At 37.1% G+C, this 21,934-nt stretch overlaps 2 protein-coding genes and 1 long non-coding RNA gene across 3 annotated transcripts in view; 1 reads left to right on the forward strand and 2 right to left on the reverse strand.

Annotated features, from left to right (window-relative positions):
* Positions 1-14,824, reverse strand: part of LOC149088132 (uncharacterized) — a 28,781-nt gene extending 13,957 nt beyond the window's left edge. The window contains exon 1 of the long non-coding RNA XR_016194139.1: positions 14,531-14,824. This is a non-coding gene — a long non-coding RNA (uncharacterized LOC149088132). The remainder of the gene's footprint in view (positions 1-14,530) is intronic.
* The window catches only part of LOC149088133 (uncharacterized), a 61,997-nt gene continuing 40,118 nt past the window's right edge, over positions 56-21,934 (forward strand). The window contains exon 1 of the mRNA XM_089244807.1: positions 56-250. The gene's annotated coding sequence lies outside the window, so the exon portion shown is untranslated. The remainder of the gene's footprint in view (positions 251-21,934) is intronic.
* LOC149088134 (cilia- and flagella-associated protein 161-like) overlaps positions 20,143-21,934 on the reverse strand; it is a 29,826-nt gene continuing 28,034 nt past the window's right edge. The window contains exon 8 of the mRNA XM_089244819.1: positions 20,143-20,581. Coding sequence (XP_089100945.1) covers positions 20,356-20,581 — 226 coding nt within the window. The 3' untranslated portion in view covers positions 20,143-20,355. The remainder of the gene's footprint in view (positions 20,582-21,934) is intronic.

Raw genomic sequence — 21,934 nt, forward strand, 5'->3', positions numbered from 1 at the left:
ACAAATAACAACAATAAACAAATAAAAGGAACTGATAAAAACGTACTAACGGAAATGGTAACACGGAAGGATACAATAATAATAAAAGCGATGACCAAGGGGATGTACGCAGGATGGATCGTCTTCAAGTACTTTATCAAAATGGAGGAAGAAAATTCAGGGTTAGGCCTAACCCGAATAATATAACAGAGGTAATTAACCGTATTCAAGGATAGAGAGCGATGGATATGCACGTCCGTCTTGCACAACGGTAAGTGAAAGGATTGATGATTATAACAAGTGATATGGCGTAAATAATCCCAGAGTTGAAGGCGACTTTAATAACCGGTCACGGTTATGTTGACCTTGTTCTGGATTGTCCAACCGCACAACACCTTCACCAAAGGGGGAAAAAGAAAGGGAAATACACATACCAATCAAAGAAGAATATACAAGAAATTCTTCTTATTCTTCTTTTCCTCGAAAAATTGTTGTTATTATTGTTGTACAATGCATACTTAGTTAGTCGGCAACCCGTAAATCATGATCCATAAATCGATCCAAATTTCTTTGAAAGAATTTTCATCAGAAATTGTTTCACCAAAAAATTATGACAATATTAAATTAGTCTTATCTGACTGATTACAATGTAATAAAATGACTTTTTGGGTAAAATTGTTGATTATGGGGGAAAGTGAAATGAGCAAATTTGGATTTTCTTTCTGTTTTATATATTGAAGAACACATATGTTATACAATAAAAATATTCAAAACAAATAATTTTAGTTGCTTTTCCAGTAATGATCAATTTTATAGATATCAACTCTTCAAAAAACCCCTATGAAATATTATTGATATATTAGTCATTGGTCCCATAAGCATACTGAACTATATTGAATGTAACATTTTTGATTAGAAGTAAAATTTTTTTCGGATAGATTCATAAATATGCTTATTTCGCAGTATTTCAAATTTAGATTTTTTTTTTAATAGTTTCATTACATTGGCAAAACTATTTGCGTAAGTTTCATTTATATTATTTTCTACGTAACTATCATTTCAATTGGGTACACAAACACATCCCAGTTGGGCATATCATGCATGCATTATAAAGCTTAACTTTTAATGGAAAATTTGAAAAATAATGCACCAACTAAACCAGAAATACCTTCTTTAAATCATTACATGTACTATTAGACCACATAAGGCTGAAAGCGAACATTTTTTGAAATCTTAACAGTGCATGTTTATCATAAGAAAATTTAAATGAGATTTATCAAAAGTGCAATGTTTAAAGTATACATATTAGCAGTATCTTCCCAATGTAAAGAAATTTGATAATTCAAAAAAAAAAACCCCCATCAAAAATTTGCTTATAGGGGGAATTGGTTTTCGCCTTTCTTTTTCCTCTAATAATCAGGAATGGTTCACGTCTTGCGATTAATGACATTGGCTTGATTATTGTCATTAGACCCTTGCCCTTTCAGCTCCCTTCCGTTCCCCTATACGTCAGCGTGGCTCGTGAAACTTTGCTACTAAAATCCTATAAAACAATTTTTAGGTAGAATTGTTGATGGTCCTCATGAGTGTGGCTCTCTCTCTCTGATGAAACTTCTCAACAAAAATCTTAATTATCCTATAAAATAACTTTTGGGTAGAGTTGTTGCTTATTTACGTCAGTGTGACTACTGAAACTTCGCAACAAAGTAAATAAAGGCAAAAAAAAAGAAACGAAATTAAGATAGAGAAATTTATAGAGATTTTTGTGAATTGACTCTTTGGATATAAATGAACATTCACTTGTTGATGTCAGTGCATTGTATTGATGATTTCAAATCCCATAATAATAAAACAATGACCATTTTCGTAGACTTAAAAATACGACTCAATAAAAATAATTTTTTGAATGAGAGAAAAAAAAATATTTTCCAAATTTAATTACAATTTTTGGGGGGTCACCAAGAGGTTTACTTTTTCACAAGGGTGGGGCTGACAGGGCTCCAGCCATGGGGCCCCGGGACGATTCTCATAATTTTTTGTTTTTTTTTCACGCTATAAATTCTCTTTTGAGGGGGCTCGTGAAAAGTCTAGTCTGTAGGGCCCTCCAAAGGTCCCAGCCTAGGGAGGCCCTGCTCTAGGAGGTGGGAGCCATGGTCTGGGCATTATGAATGATAAAAAGCAAGTGGCGTACGTAAAAATTGATATGTTTGAGAGTGGCACGAGTGAGATTTGTGATGCTATGTTTAGGTAAAGATTAGACACTACTGATAGTGCACAGTAAAGCGAAATGGAATAGAATTTATCTTTGGAAAGGGAAAAGTTAGTAGATTGCAATAGTAATTAGAGTAGCATATGGTGTAGATCAGTGTTTCCCAAAGTAGGCAATATCGCCCCCTTGGGAGGGTGATGGAAAGGTCCAGCGGAACGGTAGAAGCTACGGGTATAAACATAGGATCCTATAAAATTTTAGTGATGCTTGAGTTGGGAGGCGATGAGAGAAAAAAAAATTATGAAGAAGGAGGCAAGGGAACAAAAACTTTGAGATTTGAGAAACTATGGTGTAGATCAGTGATTCCCAACGTGGGCGTTAACGCCCCCTGGGGGGCGATGGAATGTTCCAGAGGGCGGTAGGAGCTACGAGTATAACATAGGATTCTATGGGTTAGATTGCGTTGGGGGGCGATGGGAGAAAAAAAATTTCTGAAGAAGGGGGCGATGGGACAAAAAAGGTTGGGAAACTATGGTGTAGATTGTATATTGGAACCATCTATTGACCAACAAAGAAAACAAAAAATTCTTACTCACGGAAACCTTTACAACACGCATCAAGTGATTAAGATCACATAATAGAAAATGTCTTTTTCTCCTTCCATCAGAGTCTCCAATAATAATATCAATCCAATAAGACACCATTTCCATTTTTGTGAACAAAATCGTCCGAAATAATTGATAATCAGATTACTTTTTGCATCAAAACACGTTGGAACATGCTCAATACGCAGTTCGCACGAAAAATAGATAAACACTGTAAAAAAAAAACCACGAACGCGTAAATTAAATTACGTGGATAATAAGCGTGTACAACAGTCTGGTCATTACAGGCGATTTGTGCTACTAAAAGACGCAGTTTGTGGTAGCCGACAAGTTTATAGAACTATACTAAGCTGCTTATCTACATTATTCGTGTCCGTTTTGTTATGCCATAGGCTGAAAAAAAAGCCCGGGCTATCAATAGCCATATTCCCGGAGACGGAAACTGTTTATGATAACACGAGCCCCACGTTGTGTAAGTGTTTTTTGATGATAAAATTTGAGGGTTTAATTTGGGCAGTGTACGAGTATTATGATGATAAACATTAGAGTGTTAGGAATATCGATTACCGTTATCGTAAAAATATGTGTTTTCATGATAATATATTTCTTATTCTGTATAATAATATACGCTGGCTTAGAAAAGTTAAGCACGTGACCGCGTATAACATAACGACACCATTTTAATCTTTCCCCCTCTGGATTGGATGGCTCTTTCTTTCTTTCAAACAGAGCACAACTCAGGTCTGTCGCCATGGGCAATTTACTAGCTACTGAGTTGTGCCGGAAGTGTAAGTGTGTGTACGAAACAGTCTGAGTGCGTATCTAGTGTTGTGTCTGATTTTTCAGTGATCAGTGGTGCCGTCTATATTTCAGAAGTGAAGTGAGTGAAGTGTAATGATTGAATATTTGTACCGCTTGTATGCCTGTTGCTGTCTGTGACGAGATTTTTTTTTAACGGGGAGATCGCATTCGCTCCTCGAAGTTGGGAACCACAGACAACCAATTTCAGCCGACCACCACTGTGGCGCTGGTGGGGTTCGAACCCGGGAAATCGCGATGCGAGTCCGTCACTATGACCACTTGACCAACACAGCGGCGATTGCCGATTGGATGGTTAGTGAAACAAAAAACACACATGGTACTCTGGCTTACAGTCCCTTCACGTGGAACTTTCGGGGCAAAATACTGGCAGATATTGTCTTACCAAGTGATGCTGCAGTTGTGGAGGTCGCTTGTTGATTCCACTTAGGTACTATGACAATATACTGGGGAAGGGGGGTAATCCTTGATCGGCAGGGCACAAATCTTCGGAAACTGTCTGATTTGTTTGGAACTGTTTTCATAATCGCTATATTGCAAAAGTTGCCAAGCGGAATCGACGAGTGACTTCCACAACAGTTATATCCATGCTTGCAGCATAGATAACTTGCTAAAAAAATATTTGCTAGTACTGTGCGCCAAAAGCTTCACGTGAAAGGACTGTAAGCCCGAGTACCTGTATTTGTGTTCCTGTAACCGTCCAATCCACAGAGGGGCAAGATTATAGTGATGTCGTTATGTTACAGTACGAGGTGACCGGTAGGCCTCGTACCCAAGTCCCTTGGTCGCAAATTACTTTCGAACCGTAGATCCTACAGGCATACCTCCAATCAGAAAAAGTATCCAAATAACGCGTAGACTTCAGATACGTCATTTATATTGCAAGGGGTTCAGTAGTTAGTTATCAAAGTTAAAAAAAAAATAACTTTTTATACGGACATCGTGTTTTTTAAAAACCCAATTAGAAAGTTGCTGCCCTCTAATGCTTAAAACCATTAACTTCTGATTGCGCAAATTCTCTATATACAGGTGAGAATATAATTATACATGCATTATAATCAACAATACTCGATCCATTTGCGGACGAGTAAGTCGAATTTGCCTTTTCCTTTATCAATATATATATCTTTTATCCTACCCCAGGGAAATTATCGTGAAAGAGTAGCCATTTGTTTCGAATACAACTATTAATTAAAAGTTTTCCCACGTTTTTTAATTTCACTGTCCAAGCTTTGGCGACTATGTGCATTCTATCCCATTCTAGCACCAAGATATCTGGAACCCACAGCGCGCGTTTAGGTTATCATCCCCCCAGGAAATTAATATCCAAATATATGAAAAATTTTCACAGAATACCAATGATTCAGAAAGGCAATTATTATTTCCTATGTAAAAAAGCAAACCTATTACCAACTGGCAATGACTGAGCAAGACCGGAGGGTGTTTTCCAACTTAAGGTATTAGCTTTTTTTATATGGCGCTCAGAACTTAAGTTACATCCACTTTAGCGTTGCGTTTTTACATACAAGTAATTGTAATTCATGAATAAAAACTTTAAACGTGTTTTATACAAAGAATACTATTTTTGACATTTTACCCGAGTTTGAAATCGAAATGATTTCTAAAAATCTGTTGATTGTATCGTTACGAAATTTTAATATAATATTTTGCTACGTATTGTTGAGGTCATGAACTAAAATCTAAGGTCTATCGCATATATTTGTCTAATTACAGTGTTTTATAGACGATATGTAAGATGAAATTACAAAAAAAAAATTCATTAACAGATTTGAGTGTAACTTATGAGAATATCATACAATCCTTTAAATTTTGGTTCATAATCTGCACCATTACTATCTAAATGTACTGTTAAAATAACAAAATATTCTGTTCATAGAATTTTTTGCAACCGCGTTTCGAATATTACACGAATTTTGCTTATACGACATAAAAATGACTTTTTTATAGAAAATGACATAGGTAGCCAAAAATTTATTATTGCTTACACCATTTTTTTGAGACCCTCTCTATCAAAAAAAAAAAATGTCATTAGTGTTCACTCCAGAACCATTTTACAGAAAAGTGCTTTCAAACACTTGTCGGATTCCTTAAGAAATATTGAAAATTCATTTTTAAGTAAAATATCCTCGGAGCAACTAGACCTTTTCCACAGCCATTAAAAGGCTTCCGTAGGATCGATCCATACCTTGACTTCTACTCCCTTCACTGTAATTAGATTATAATTACCCCGATTACTAGGCGGAGAGAAATTTTTCTAACACGAATTTTAAAACGTAGTCGGATACCTTGAAGAATTTTTTACAGGTAAAGCTAAAAAGAATATTTCTTTTAACAATAAGTTTGTCGATACGATTACAATATGAAGCAGAAGGAAATCCAAGAATAACATCCTATTCATAATATTGTATTTTATTATCCTACAATGCAGAAAATAAATCCTAAAAAAAAAAGAGGAAAAAAAAAAAAGCGATCCATCTTTATCGATGGCGTAATCAAATGTCCTTGACTTCTAACATACAGATTAGTTTGCAAAGTGTGAACTTTGGACTCTCACGACGAAACGGGTTTATGTAACACACGTGAATAAACGCCGTGTTAATGATACGATTATCTCGCTACGCAAAAAAGAAAGAGAAACGTATTTGTGATGCATAAGATGCAGCAATAATAATACGCGTAAAAACACCACTGTATATATATTTTCTTTCTTTCAAAACGAACACGATACAGGTTATTAAGCTAATTTTTTTCGATTTCTTGATGGAATTGTGGTTCTGCACCTATCTCTTACATCAAGGGTGTTCAACCTTTAGGACAGTGGTTCATTGAAAACATATCCCGGGCCACTTGAATGATCTGCAAATGTGCCGCGGGTCACCAAAGTGATTTGTAAATGTGCCCTGGGTTACTAAAGTGATCTATAAATGTGTCACGGGTTATTAAAGTTATCTGTAATTGAGCCGTGGGTCTATAAAGTGATATATAAATGTGCCGCGGGTCACTAAAGTGATCTATAAATATGTCATGGGTCACTAAAGTTATCTATAAATGTGTCACGGGGCGCTTCGGCCTAAATTATTGTCACCAATAATTTAGGGTGTGGTTCACAAATTGCGAAATTAAATTAAATTCAAAGTTGTAAAAATTATGTAACTGTCAAAAAATGTTATTCTTATTTATTGTGGAATAAAAAAAAATTACATGTTTGAGTTCATTATATTTGTATAAATTGCAACTGTTGAGCCAATGAAAACTTGCCAAAACAGTGATAAGTTGCCAAAATGTGAAACGATCAATTTTCATCGATACAAATTTTTCAATAATTTTTGTGTTCATTTATATTCTATATATTTTCATGGATTTTTCTCAGTATTATTTTTGTGTGAACTTTTGGATGCCGTTTATCCACGAAACATATAATTGGCGCTATAGAGGTCCGCTTAGTAATTAAGACACCATTTTGGCCCTGTAAATTGCAGCTCTGATCCTCACGATTCGACCTCACAAACGTGAATGAATCACAACGTTTTGGTTGAAACGATTCTTATTTTGGCGGTAAACCGATGCGGTTCGATACATCTATCGGATCTCAATATTTACCGCATTTTGTGCACACAGGTTGCCATTCCGTGAGTTCAAGAGAATAAAAATATCCGGTTATACACGCGACACTACTCATGTGGTTTTTTTTAAGTGGTACTGTGCGACAAAGTGTTCATTCTACCATTCACATGACCACTTTCAGATTTATTCCATGAAACTCAGGCGCCAAATATATGGTCACTGTGGTAAATAAATCCATGGACTGAAATATCGGCGCCCGTCATTTCGTCGCGGTCCGGAGGTGGGAGGAAAAAGCTTCAAAATTATTTCTACAGCATGCATTTCTCTCTTTTTATCCTTTTAACCGGACATGGTTTGTTTTTGACAATTCGTCACTTGTTGTTTTTGTTTCTTTTCTGTGTGTGTGTACGTCTCATTTGGTAAAAAAAAAACCGTCACGTCAAACACTGGGAACGTCAGTACGCGGAATTTTGATTGCAATAATTGGGTAAAACTGCATTTTCGAAAGATATAGTGCATGAATGACTTTGGAATAAAACATCCGGGCTATTAACCTTCTGAAGCAACCAAGAACATTTAAAGAAGACAAAACTCGCTACTCAAATCTCTTTCATTGTGCTGTCACTATACCATGCTAACTCAGCGCAGTATAGGCTACAGTGATTTATTGGTGGTACAACCCTCTTACTCATGTGGAGGGCTGGATTAGTCCGCTATAATGGAATGGTCACGTTATAGCACCCGTTCGGTTTCTCAAATGTTTTTGTTGGAATTTGTTGATTTCCTGTATGTTTTCGTTGGGACCTATTGGGACAAATGTTTTCAAACCCCCCTTGTCATCAAAAGTCAGCAAATCCGAAACCCCCTCCCCCACCTCGATGCTGACGTAATACTTGAATGACCCCTTATCAGGATAAATGTTTTCGTTGAGACTCATTGGGAAAAATGTTTTCTTTAGGACTTATCGGGAAAATCTTTTCGTTGGGATTTATCGGGGAGAATGTTTACATTGTGACTTATTGGGACGAATGTTTTTAATGGGAGTTATTGATGAAAATGTTTTCGTTGGGACTCATCGGGGAAGTGTGTTCTTTGGGACTCATCGGAGAAATGTTTTCTTTCGGACTTATCGGGGCAAATGTTTTCGTCGGCTTTTACAAGTCTCAAACATAATGTTATGTGTTCCTTTCAATATAACGATTCACCCGATGTATGTTTCAAATTTCGATGGAACGATGGTGGTCGTTATAACGAGCACGACTGTATTTATTCTAGAGCTCTTTCAACGGGACCCTGTCCTTTTCATACCCACTATCTTCATCGATGACTCCATAATTTTTTAGAGACCTTCTTCCTTACGTTGAATCAATGCTGACACACGTTTTGTCTAATAATTGGTCAACTATATTAAAAACTGTTTTCTTATCTCCATCTATAATTTTGCTAATCATCGAAAGAAATAGACCAGCAAAAAGAAATAACGATGGATTCTGAAAGCGTCTGGTCCGATGATAATGATTTCTGAGAAATTCTCTTGATGGCAATAAATTCGTAATGAAAAACAAACATTGATAGTAGGTATACTCTCAGAAAAAAGAAAATTATAAGTCACGAATTCAACCGTATAGTAGCCCAAGGGTCAAAGGTCGGTTTATACTGGATAAGGTTCCTAAGGCTCTAGCAGGTGGCCACGTCCCCTAGAGAGCTTTCCGACTAAATGATGCTCCCATTAAGACTACATAAAGCCATCTATTTCCCGTGATTAACAATCATATACAACGACCAACGAAAGTGATATTTATTTGGCAGTAAATAATGGAAAGAGTGTATTAAAAAAAAAGTGATGATGGAGTTTTTTTAGGAACGTGAGGTTTGATACGAACTTTTTACTGTTCTGAGATGCTTTAATCAATCTCTTGGGAGGAACCATTCAGACAGACATAAAGCAATGAAAATCCATTTACCGTAGATAAACGTAGAGATAAGCGATCTTTTTCCTCTAGGGTACTATCTGTAGACGTAAATATTTGCTGTCCGGGATCGACGATAATCACAGTAATCAATGAACAAAAAGAAGAAAGAAAAGAAATTTCTTGTATATTTTTTCTGAAAAATGTTATCCAAATGCATCCAGACTTGGAAATTGATTATTCAGACTGAATCGGATGTAGGTGGAATCTAAATATCCTTGTTTTGGAGCACCTGCGTGCTTTCCCAGGTAACATATTTGTAATATGTATGCATGGGGAAAAAAATTATCTACATGTGAAATAGTATACAGCACTGCACAAACTTTTCAGTCCGCGTTCCAGATATGCGGTAATTCTGCGGCTTGCGGAACAGAAATTTGTATATATGGGATGACCATATGAGCTGTAATTTTACGGGACATTCCAGTAATTTTCGTCGTTCTATGTTTTTCTCATGAAAAAAAAAATTCTCGGTTTTTCCCCTTATTTTCAACGAGGCTTACTTGAAGTTTTGAAAAAAAGAATTTAGATTATTTTTATGACTTGCAAATTGATGCCTTTGCCATTGCTTTTTGGCTATAATTGGAGAATTTAATTGCCTTGGATAATTTTTGTTGACTTTAATTGGCAACTTTCTTTGCCTGTGACAATATTTTGGCTGAAATTGGCAACTTTAATTGCCTTTGATAATTGTTTTGGCTGTAATTTGTAACTTTACTTGCACTTGACAACTTTTTGAGATAATTGGTGATATCCCGTATTTTTAGAATTAAATATGATCGGATTATGCGTTTAGTGTTTTGTGCGTATTGATACGTTTCTAGCGGAACCCTTGCCGCGTGCCGGATGGAACGTCTTAGCGGCCCGGAGGTTGTGCATCCCTGGTATACGTTATGCGCATAAATATTTTCTGTAGATAAATTTCACCGTTGTATATTTACACGTCGAAAATTTCATTTAGTAACATATATTTTTACTTGTCATCTACGCCATGGTATCAGAAGTGGCACGCGAAAGTTGTGCTTTTTGTTCATTTTTTTAATCAAACATATTACAAATGGTCTTATGTAGGCTACCAAACCTATATTTAGTACGAGATATGTATTCTTAATTAATTAAATTACTTTCTATTCAATACGTTTCTGTTTGAATTTTCGTCTTTGGGGCCAAAGTTGCGTTGCCTGCGTACGTACGGGATGCAGGGACGTCCTCATAGGGGGCATGCATTGAATTGTATATCCATGGACTCCTGTGAAGCCTGAGCCCTCTTGCAAAGTTTATTGGCGAAGGGCTCCAAGCAGTCTGAGCCCTCGGATTCAAGTGCACATGTCTCAACATGGTGTAGATCAGGTGAACTTCTTATCAATATACATGTTAAGACTCAAAAATGAAAACAGTTTCAAATGTTTTTAAAAGAGTGGCAAGATTAAAAAAAACGAAAACAAGAGGACAGAAAAACAGTTTTTTTTTCCGGATGCTCTTGTCCTGTAAAAACGGGAAAGTATGGGTCTGCGTGTTAAAAATTCGTAGAATGTCACTTTTATACATCGAAAATAATTTTATTTGTGGCACGGCTTGGGAAAAGGTTGGTCGCCCCTTTTCTACACCAATATAATTGACTACCTACCTTGAAATTATAGTTGTAAAAGAGAACTAATTTCTTATGGAGGTAATATGTAAATAACGCATCCTCAAAGCCATGCAATATAAAATGAGTTGCTTCAGATTAATTTCATCCATCGCGTCAATAATATTATGGAAAAATTACCACAACATAGAATCTCAAAAAGAAGCTTCAACATTCAAACCAAGATCATGTTGCTGCATGTTACAAACTGAAACATCCTGCACTGGAGCATGACCGGAAAATAAAAATGAATCATCCAAAGCTTTTTTCGAGTATTTTAGAATGATAGTAATATGAATTTTCCGAAAATAGGATTAAGCAGTGGAACCTCTCTGAGAGGGGGGACACCCTACATTCCTCAGAATATTGACTATTTGGGAAGGTGGTCACTTAACCTATGTTTGACCTCTCTTAAATTCGTGACCAAATCATACAATTTTTTGATATATGGTGACTGGTTACTTAAATGACATATTTTCGAAGTTTGAAAAAATAGGACATCAATTTAGCATGTTTTTCTTTGTAATTAATGCAAATTTCTAATTAATTAACTTTCTAATTAATGCAAATTAATTACCTTAGTTTAATCGAAATAATTATAATTTTGGGAACCCTCATGTACCATGTGACACAAAAATTTTGGGAAATTTTTTTTTTTTTTTACTGTTAAAAAATTTATTTCTGTTCGTGGTCAGAATAAAAAAAAATTCAGATAGAAAATCGGAATAAATTGCTGGAAATTTAACTTTTGAAAAATCATAAAAAAATCAAACTGAATTGTAAAAAAATTTTATAAAAATACTATGACACTCATTAGACCTTTTAATTCCAAAAAAATGTCAATTTCATACAAAAACTTGAATGAAAAGTATTAAAAAAATGTTTTTTCAAACGAAGCTTTGCGCAAATTCAATGTCGCTTCAAAAATTGGTTAATAGAGGTGAATTATGCGAAGAAGAAAATTCTAAACAAGAAAAAATTAGCCGTTCAGGAAGGTCGCTCTTTTTAAAGGTGGTTCTTCAGATAGGTTACACCGCTGAAGAGAACTTTATACTGAAAAATTGGCTGAAAAATCAAAACTTAGCGTAATTGCTCAAGTACAGGAAGGGCCACGAAATGCAGAAGACGGAATTTATAAAATAAATTAATTACATACGTGGTATAATATTTATCTGTATAATTTTACGCACTTAAAATTTTATAATATTTGTTTTTGAGTTATCCTTGTTTGATTGACGCTTTGTTTGTGCAATTTATTTCAAGTAATTTTCATGCAAATTTTTGTATTAAACGCGAACATTTTTTGGAAATTAAAAGTTCTAATGAGAGATTCATGGTATTTCTTAGAATTTTTTTACAAACTGGTTTTTATATTTCTTATGACTTTTCAAAAATGAAATTTAAAGAAATTTTTTCCCGAGTCTTGACCTGAAAAATTTTTTATGCACGTTTCTTGAAAAGAAATAAACTTTCTAAAAGAACAAATACCTTTTTCTTCAATGCTTTTTGTCACATGGTTCTCGTGGTTTCCCGAAATCATAATTGCTATTTATTTTAATCAATTATGGTAAATAATTTATACTTATTAAAAATAGTTAACTAATTGGAAATTTACATTGATTTCAAAGTAAAACATGCTATGTTAATGTCCAGTTTTTGTAGAAATTTCTCGAATATGTTATTTAAGTTAATCATATGTGCAAATACAATAAAACCCCTCTTACCGGGCGCCTCACAGATGCGGTTAACCCCTTTTCACGGCCAAATAATAATTTCCCCTTATATAACAAAAGTATGCATTTCCAACCCCTGATTAATGGTCACCTTTCTTTTACGGACGAATTTTTTTGTTGCACCGGTGTCCGCAAAAGAGAGGTTTGACTGTATTGTGTGTGTAATCAGAAGAGTGGTCAGTAATGAGCTGTAGCAAATCCTCCAAGATGCAGAAAAAAATTTTTTTGATCACACTTTTATTGGTAAAACTGGTAAATTTAAATTTGTAGTAATATTTTTACTTTTATGACTCATACAGTAACTTGAATGACTCATATATGCAATTTGTTGGGAAACAAGCGAATATTTGTTACTTGGAAGATGAAGTAGGTAAAAGCTCGAATATATCGGGATAAAAAGTAAAACCTAATTTGAATCGGACATCCAGTGGAGTACTGAAAGAAGAGGGGGGGGGGGGTTCAGGTCATAAATTAAAAAATATTTAAATTAAAATTAAAGATGGCGATACATGTATTCAAAAATACTGTTATAATCTGGTTTTTTTTTAAATTTCAAATATTATCTTTTTGTGGTAAATTAAATACTGAAACTGAAAATTTCCCAAAACTCTAATTGTGCCCTGCTCAAAGGTAAGACAGGCCATGCGTATGCTCTGGGGGGGGGGGCACATGCCTTTTATGAGACGACCCGCTGCTCCGAAAAAAAGGGGCCACCCCCCTTGTGAAGAAAAATTTAAGCTAATTCCTTGTATTATTTAGATTTTCACGGACATTCCAAAAGCTGCAACACAGCCCAATACAAAAATTTAACTAATACAAACAAAAAAAATATTTCAACCCTGATACCACGTGAGAGGTTTCTCGCGTGTCCTTCAACAATGGCTGGTGCCCAAAGGCTGGGCCTTATCGCAGACTCCTTAAAAACAGCTCAGATTTAAGTAATCATACAAAATTGTGATATTAAAAACCCAATCAATTAAAAAAAGAAGCAAAATCGAATGATTTAATATCTAAAAATTCTAATGGTATTAGAAAATTGAAAAACAAGCATGAAAGTAAAATAATCACATTTGAAATGAATAATCTATGACTATTGATAGTCAACGATCGTTCAGTATCGGGCCGCGAAACGGCGGGAAAATATCTCCGACTTGCCATAGGATCTTATCTATTTCCACCTCTCGATCAACTACATTGAGGCCTCAGTATCACGGTACTCTGCGGACCAAGTAAAAGTATCGTTGCAGACAGAGGTGGATTAAGATCGGTTGAGCCCCCCCCCCCCTCCCCCTCAAGCCCAGAAGAAAAAAGTGTGAAGTTTGGATTTTGAGGCACCCTGGGCAACCGTTAAATCCGTCTGTGGTTGTAGAGATTATCGTTATGTCGAGAGGTAGCATTATCATCAGGCGCCAAATTTATAACGCTGTTTGCATCTCTTTTGAATTGGCGCGTTATTAGTACCGCCATAAAATGCATCTGTGAGCGTTTTTTTCACTGCGAAAAATTGTAATTGATTTAGTTGATGAATAAATTCATTTAGTTGTTTCACCCTGTAAAGTAGTTTACAGCACAACTCTTTTGTGTGCTACACAGAAAACAGCTCTTCACAGCAACTTCATTAAAACTTTCAAAGGGTACATAGTGTAAAATACTGATGCTATTAACCGCATTCGAAAGAATAAAAACTGGTGAGAAATTAAAAAATATATTGAAGATGATTTTGAGCGAAATATGTGTATAAAAAATATTTTGTAGTAGTTCCAAAATCTCTTTAAAAATATCGTTATAGAGGAATTAATCGTAAAAAGGGATATAATTGTAACGAGAGGAGTTTACATTAGACTACACATACGCAATTCTCAACAATATTTGAAAAAAATATCGTTGTAGAAGTATTTATCGTTATATCAAATATCGTTGCAGTGACGTTTCACTGTATATAAATATACATGTTGGTACGTAGATAAATGAATACATTTGATTAAGAAAAACACTAAACTTACCCTGAAACATTAAAGCAACGAAATTCCATTACAACAGATAAAGGACGGCTTTTCAAAATATGAACATCCAAAAGTAACATGGTAATAATGCTTTTCTCTTCAATAATCCAGCTTCACAAATATACTTTCTTGTTTTAATCACTTCTGTCCGATCAACGTTACCAACCGGATTTCTTGTATTCCAGAGAGAGAGAGAGAGAGACTGAAAATTCCACACAACAGCACCGTAGAAGAGCGTTCTCATCTATGACCAATTCCCAACTCGTATAAGAGCGACTCATCTAGTATGTCGAGAGGTAAAAGAAAAGAAAACTGGGCTCTCGCCACCACATGAACCTGCAGGACAAGGTTTTATTGCGCAACTTGCAAGTCAAGGCCAGCAAGTAGGTTTCTTTTGCGGAGACAACAATGTCAACGACCTCAATAAGCTCTGCTATTACAGGGGTCTCGTGTTATGTGTCATACTAATAGACTTCTGAAACAGCAGGACAATGGCTCTCGTTTGGCTGTGTTTTTAAGGGTGTTGTAGTGTTTTCATTTTACTTTTACTACTACTATCCACGTTGTTTTGAAGTGCGTTGCAAAAATAGGGAAGAGTTCGTTTTGCTTTTATCACTTATTCACGGATTGGAATCTTTTCGGGTTTTTTTTTTTTTTTTTAGAGATTAGAGAGATATTCTAATGGTGGTGACGATTACAAACTGAGATAATAATCGATGTTATCCATGGGTAAAATAAGTGGGAAATGGTCGTTTTCTCTTTTTTTTTTTCTGTAGTAACTGTTGAATAGTCGACATGAGTAGGTATGTAATTTTAGGGGTCGTTGTTCGGTCAGTGGTGTGACGACACGTTATGTGTCTACATTTGCACGCATTTCTCGCTGTGTCGTGGGAAGGTGATTTATGGAGGAATAGTTTCACTCCCTTGTGTCATTGACCGGATGATTAATTCCAGTTTTGCATATCGTGTTTGTTAGTTACCGTCGAATCATACAGGCCGTCCCAAATTGTTTGCGCTGCATCTTTGAAATTGTTGACTTTTAGAAACATGCTTTCAAATACAAAAAGTTTTCAGATGACGTGCAGATACACTTCTCAAATCTCAAAATTTGTTTGAGTGGTCGGATGCATAAAAGAGAAATAAAATAAAAATAAAGAAATTAACTTTGTATGCAGTCCCCGAATGCTAAAACTTCCAATTATTGAAATGTAGATTCCATTCTGGAAAGTCATTTGCAAAAAAAATCATATTTTTAACAATTTTAATACATATAAAATCACTGTTTCGACAACTTACCACTGTGTTGGAAAGATTTCATCGACTCAAAAGTTGCCATTTTTAGGGACTGTACAAAATTAAATGTGTGAACACATGATTTTTTTTTTTTATTCACCACAAATAGCAATAACATTTAATGACAAATATTTTGATAATTAAAGAAATTTTTACAACTTTGAATTTTATTTTTTAAGTGAGAAATTTTTTGATTTCTGAATAAATTTTTGTTGGTGCTCAATTCCATGCCATGAATTATCGTAGGTGCTCGGGCACTCACAGCACCCCGGATCCTGGAACATAATGGCTTTCCTAGAATATAATTTCTCGATCACAAATCTACTTTGATTACCGTTCCCATGGTCGGCTTATTTACGAATTTAATACTTCAATATCTAAGCCTTAATCCCGCAAAGGAAATTTTCGATTTTTAGTTTAGACTGAAATGCCATGGGTATGAATTCGTGTGATGATTAAGGATTTCTATTTTGTGAGAGGATTCAAATGAGCTAAGTGCGACACATCAATGTGTAATATAAAGAATTTAAGTAAATTAATACGACCAACTGCAACCTTTTTTTTCTAAACACGAACGTATTTTAAAAATCTATGATACGAAACCCCACCCACTAGAACCGGAATAGTATTTAGCAATAGTGTGCTATTATTTATTTTGATAACCGTGGGGCTTATTCAAAATAAAAATTAAATGTTTACTTCTCGGCATGGTCACGGGGACATTACAGAGGTGTACCATTAATTGCTCAAAAAGAAATTTCTGATTGACGTGGGGCTTCTTGAAACAAAATTTAAACAAATATGCATTGCATTTTAAAGAAAAGAAACCCCACGATAAGCAATAATTTCAAACTATATCTAAATTTAAGGCACATTTCTTTTAAAAACCGAAGCCCCACGGAAACCATTAATTTGTGCCAAACGGGTGCTTATTCGCGGTTTTGGAATACCACACACTAATTTGAAGTGTCTGGACAACCACTTTTGCTCTTGTTTGCGGTTCGACCATCTTCGCCCTAGCCAACAGGCCCGACGGCCACTTTCGCAGTAAATCTTGTGAGGGTGTTGGACTAGCTCTTCAGCACATATTGTTAGCGCATGTTCAAGAGTGACTCCTTGCTTACTACCACAACTTCAAATCGCTTAACGCAATTGCCTGTACTTTCTTACACTCCTCTTAAGTGAGACTCTGCCCCCATTATTGGCTTCGAAGTTCGTATCATGATCCATTCTAACTCAGTCTCTCCTCCACCATCCCTCTACTTTAATTGCCGAGAAAACTCCAAACATATTTTGTTGGGGCTTCTCGAAGAAAGTCGGGCAAGGCTTCTCGACAAGGTCAAGGCAATTGTTCAAAGAACAGAAGCCCCACGGTAACCAATAATTTGTAGCAACAGTTGAATTCGTTTCTTGGTGGAATGCCACATACTTTGAAGGGTCTGAAAGTGTTTGTTTCTGTTTGTGTGTCTGGAACGATGTTTCGTTGTTATGGGTCGGGAGCACCTTTGTCCTTGTTTGTGAAGCTCGTCGGCCACTTTCGCTCTGAATTTTGTGGAAATGTTGGGCTTGCACTTCAGTACGCACATTGTTAGCGCATGTTGGAGCGATCACTTGTTTACTGCCACACTTTGTGGGGGCCTTCCCGAAACAAATGTAAAGCATATTCGTTTAATGTCTGAAGCCCCACGGTAACCAATAATTTGGCACAGCAGATGAACGCGAGATTGTTGGCATTATACCACAGGTTTATTTTAGTTGCTTCGACAACCACTTCCGTTCTTGTGTGCGGCACATCCGACCCACTCCGTCCTTGTTAGTGGGCCCAACGGCCGCTTTCGCTATGAATCTTCGAAGTGTCGGACTTGCACTTCAGTACACAGTTAGCGCCTGTTCAAGAGCTACTCGTTTATTGCCACAACTTCAAACCGCTTAGCGCTACTGCCTACTTTCTCGCACTCCTCTTTAGAGGCATTCTGCCCACGTACCTAGTTTCGTATCATTATCCATTTTGTCTCCTCCACCATCCTCTTCCTTAATTTCAGAGAAAACTCCAAATACCGCGTGATAGTTTGAGTTTTCGACATCTACTTTTCTACTTTCATCCTGGTGGCCCTGAGTGAGGCCACTTTCATCCCCCTTTGTGGGTTTAATGGTCGCTCTCGCTCTGAATCTTGGAAGCGATAGGTTTACACTTGAAAACGCACATTGTTTGCGCATGTTCAAGAACGGCTACATTTCAACGCCGCGAAAACTTCCAATCGCTTAGCGCAAATGCCTGTACTTTATCGCACTCCTCTTTAGCGACACTGCCCCTATAACTGGTTTCGAAGTTCGTATCATGATCCATTCTAATTCTGTCTCACCTCTACCATCCCCTTCCTTAATTGCCGAGATGACAACTAAATATTATTTCGTGAGGGGATTCTCGAAACAGAAATTTAAGGCATATTCGTTAAAGAACTGAAGCCCCACAGTAACCAGTCATTTTTAGAAACAGCTGAGTGAGAGTTCGTTTCAGAATGCCCCACGCTCGTTTGAAGTTCCGCGAGAACCACTTTTGTTCTTGTATGCGGTCCTGACCGACCCAATTCGTCCTTGGTGGACTCTCGGCCTCTTCCGCTGTAAACACTGGAGGTGTTGCTCTTGAGTATGCACATAATAAACGCATGTTCAAGCGCTACCACTTATTCATTGCGATGGTATCGACTTCAAATCGCTTCGCGCAATTGAACGTGCTTTTTTGCACTCCTCTTCAGTGACATTCTGCCCCCGTAACTGGCTTCGAAGTTCGTAACGTGATCCATTCTAATTCTCTCTTCTTCACCATCCCCGTTTCTTAGTTGCTGAGAAAACCAAATCAATTTATTTTTTGGGGACTTCTATATACAGAAATTTAAGGCATATTCGTTCAAAGAACTGAAGCCCACGGTAACCAATAATTTGCCGCAACAATTCGTTAGAGGTTCCGGAGAAGGAATATGGACGAGGTACGCGTATGGTTTAGTAGTAGTATACTGCAGGGGGTTCCCAAACTTTTTGCACCCACGGCACCCCTTCCTCTAATCAATGCTTACCCGGCTTACCCGCGACTCCTGCTGAACAAAAAATATCTTCGGAAAACCTTTGTCAGTGCCATCACTCAGCGGCTCCCCTGACAGAGGTTGGAGGCGCACAGTTTGAGAATCCCTTCAATTCGGTTAGAGCAATTTAACGTGGTTCCTTATACTCCTTATTGACATTCTGCCCACGTAACTACTTTCGAAGAGCGCATCGTGATCTATTAATATCAGGTTTGGGTTCAGCAGCATCAATCATTACAAATTCATCGTAATCTTTTATACAGATTTTATCTTCAAAATAAAAATCTAAATTTTTTTTTCTTCTCAAACCAGTGATGCTTTTTTAAAAATAAAATTACATTACCATAATCTTCGGAAGAGATGGGGGGAGGGGCACCAATTGTATAGTTACGAAAAATATTCGATTAAAATTTGATTAATCAGTCGATTAATCTATTACAATTTTTTCATTTACTAGTTAAAAGTTTTAATCGCTTCCTAGAAGTTTGATCGGAAAAAGTTTCTCGTAATCTTTCTAGAAGTTTATTTGCGTGATCCCCTTTGGTCCCCTTTCAAGGTAGTCCATTGTCACCAAAACTCGCAGTCCTCCTAGATATTAATTCTCGTGATCTTGAAAAATAAATTCTAAAGCTATTCAAAAGAAATTTATATAACCGCACACAGAACTAGATCATCGTCTTGGAGTTGGATTACCGTGGTCTTCCAGAAACTCCAGTGAAACAGTTCGCAGTCTTCCTTGATCACGGTTTCCATTGTCCTCCTGGAACGGGATTCTCATGCTATTTCGAGGTCACCGTTTCTAGAAAATTAATTCTCATAGTTTTCCGATATCGTTTTCCCCGTTGTGCAAAAACATGATTTATGGGGATTAGGTGTTCTTGGAACCAGGGGAGTCGGAAGTGTTTAGAACTTTTGCTGTGGGCTCATATAAACTTAGCTCCCCCCCCCCCGAGGTTCCGATGCCTATGGCCCCTTTCTGTTTTAACGCAAAATGCCTACAGTAAAAACACAAATAGTAATAGCAGTCGTCTCGGATCGAAGTTGTGCCAGCACTTCCCTTCATGAGGGCCATGGCGTGAGCACTCAGATGAAAACGTTTTACAGAGTCAGTCCGGGAACGTGTTTTGATCGCTTCTGGTACGCAAACATTCTTGGAGTGATGTAAAATTTGGAAATTTATGTGTAAATGATTCTTTTGTATCAGTACTATTTGAAAAATAATTCTCAAAGCCCATATTAATTATTATATCATTTTATATACATATAATAAATCAGTGAAAAAATACAGTAAAAATATCTATTATCTTTTCACTTATAATATGATAATTATCATAGCATTGCTATTGCTTTTATATGAGATGCAGATGTGACGCTTCACATATTAACGATTGTAGAAATAAAGAGTGAAACCAAATGGTGGAATTCCTCACACGCGCGGATCGACATTGTATTTCAAACTGTTATTCTGCCCGCCATGGATTCCTTCATCAGTGGCGGTATTACGTCACTGTAAAAGTTCGGGTTGACGCGCTGTTGCGCTGGAAGCTGTACTGCGACGTCGAAACGGTTCGGATCGGCAGGTGGCGTTGCGAATTGCCAGATATTCTGCGCTTCATCTGATTTGTATACGCCATAGTAGTTGTGGGTTGATACCTCCTTGTCGACTCCGAATATTGACCTGTAATAAAAACACAATGACGCTTAAATTCCGCGCAATATTAGTTCATTTCTCCATATTAAAATTTATCCATTGAAAAAATAAGGTAGGCAGGGCCGTGTTTTAATGCAAGGGTTCAATAGGGCATGGCCAAGGACAGAGATGGATTTATGGGTGAATTGCACAAAATTTGCCGCAATTCCCTATTCCAGTCTAATTTTCTTGACCACTCATTCCTTAAATTTTCCGCCCGGGCTGTAGCCCACTTAGCCCCCACCCCGTAAATACGCTTCTGCCTTTAAGTCACTGTTTTGGTCATTCACCAAGCAGACCTATGTTCCGCATGTCTCCGCCATCCACATGCTAGCAACTCTGGTTTACTCTTTTGCTCTCTCACTGACCAGGTCTCTCGCTCTCTAGGTCAACTTTGTCATGCTTACGCATCGTTTCGGTCACTCATACGTTTCCAATTTTTTGGGTCACTCTTTTTCTCACTCACGTGCTTGCACACTGTTTTAGTCACTCACATGCTTGCACACTGTTTTAGTCACTCACATGCTTGCACACTGTTTTAGTCACTCACATGCTTGCACACTGTTTTAGTCACTCACATGCTCGCACACTGTTTTAGTCACTCACATGCTTGCACACTTTTTTAGTCACTCACATGCTTGCACACTGTTTTAGTCACTCACATGCTTGCTCACTTACATGTTTTACAATTATACTGCGGGTCACTCTCAAGTGATCTGTGTGTAAATGTGCAGTGGGTCGTTTAAGTGATCTGGTAATGCACCGCATGCTGCTTGAGTGATGACTTAATGTGCCACGGGTCTTTTAAATGATCTATAAATGCTCCGCGGGACAGTTAAGTAATCTGGAAATATGCTGCAGACTAAGTGCTCTGAACTGTGCCGCAGTTCATTCAAGTGACCCCTAAATATCTCGCGAGTCACTTACGTGATGTGGAACCACGGTGCACCACCCTACAGATACTTAAGTAATCTGTAAATGTGCCGTGAGATACTTCAGTGGTCTGGAACAACGCTGAAAGTCTCTTAAGTGATCTGAAAATGCACTGCGCTCCACTCGAGTGTAAATATGCCGTGGATCATATAAGTGATCTGGGAATGTTTCGCTGGCCACTCAAAGTGATCTGGTACTGCACAGCGGGTCACTTGGGTGATCTATTCATGTGCCGCTCAGTTCATTTTTGCAAAATTAGGTTTGAAATCGTTGGTCTCGTCACATGCGAGTGATGAGCCCCACTTGGAGGGCCAAATTTGACCCGTGCACCATAGGCTGAGCATGTGTGGTATAAAGGGGCCGTGAATTACAATAGGTACCTAACCTTTGGGTTAGGGAGAAAAAAGA

Source organism: Pholcus phalangioides, unplaced genomic scaffold (assembly GCF_987345545.1).
Source record: "Pholcus phalangioides strain wild (caught in Gottingen) unplaced genomic scaffold, Ppha-v1.0 ptg000003l_1, whole genome shotgun sequence".
In the NCBI taxonomy this organism is placed as follows: Eukaryota; Metazoa; Arthropoda; class Arachnida; order Araneae; family Pholcidae; genus Pholcus; species Pholcus phalangioides.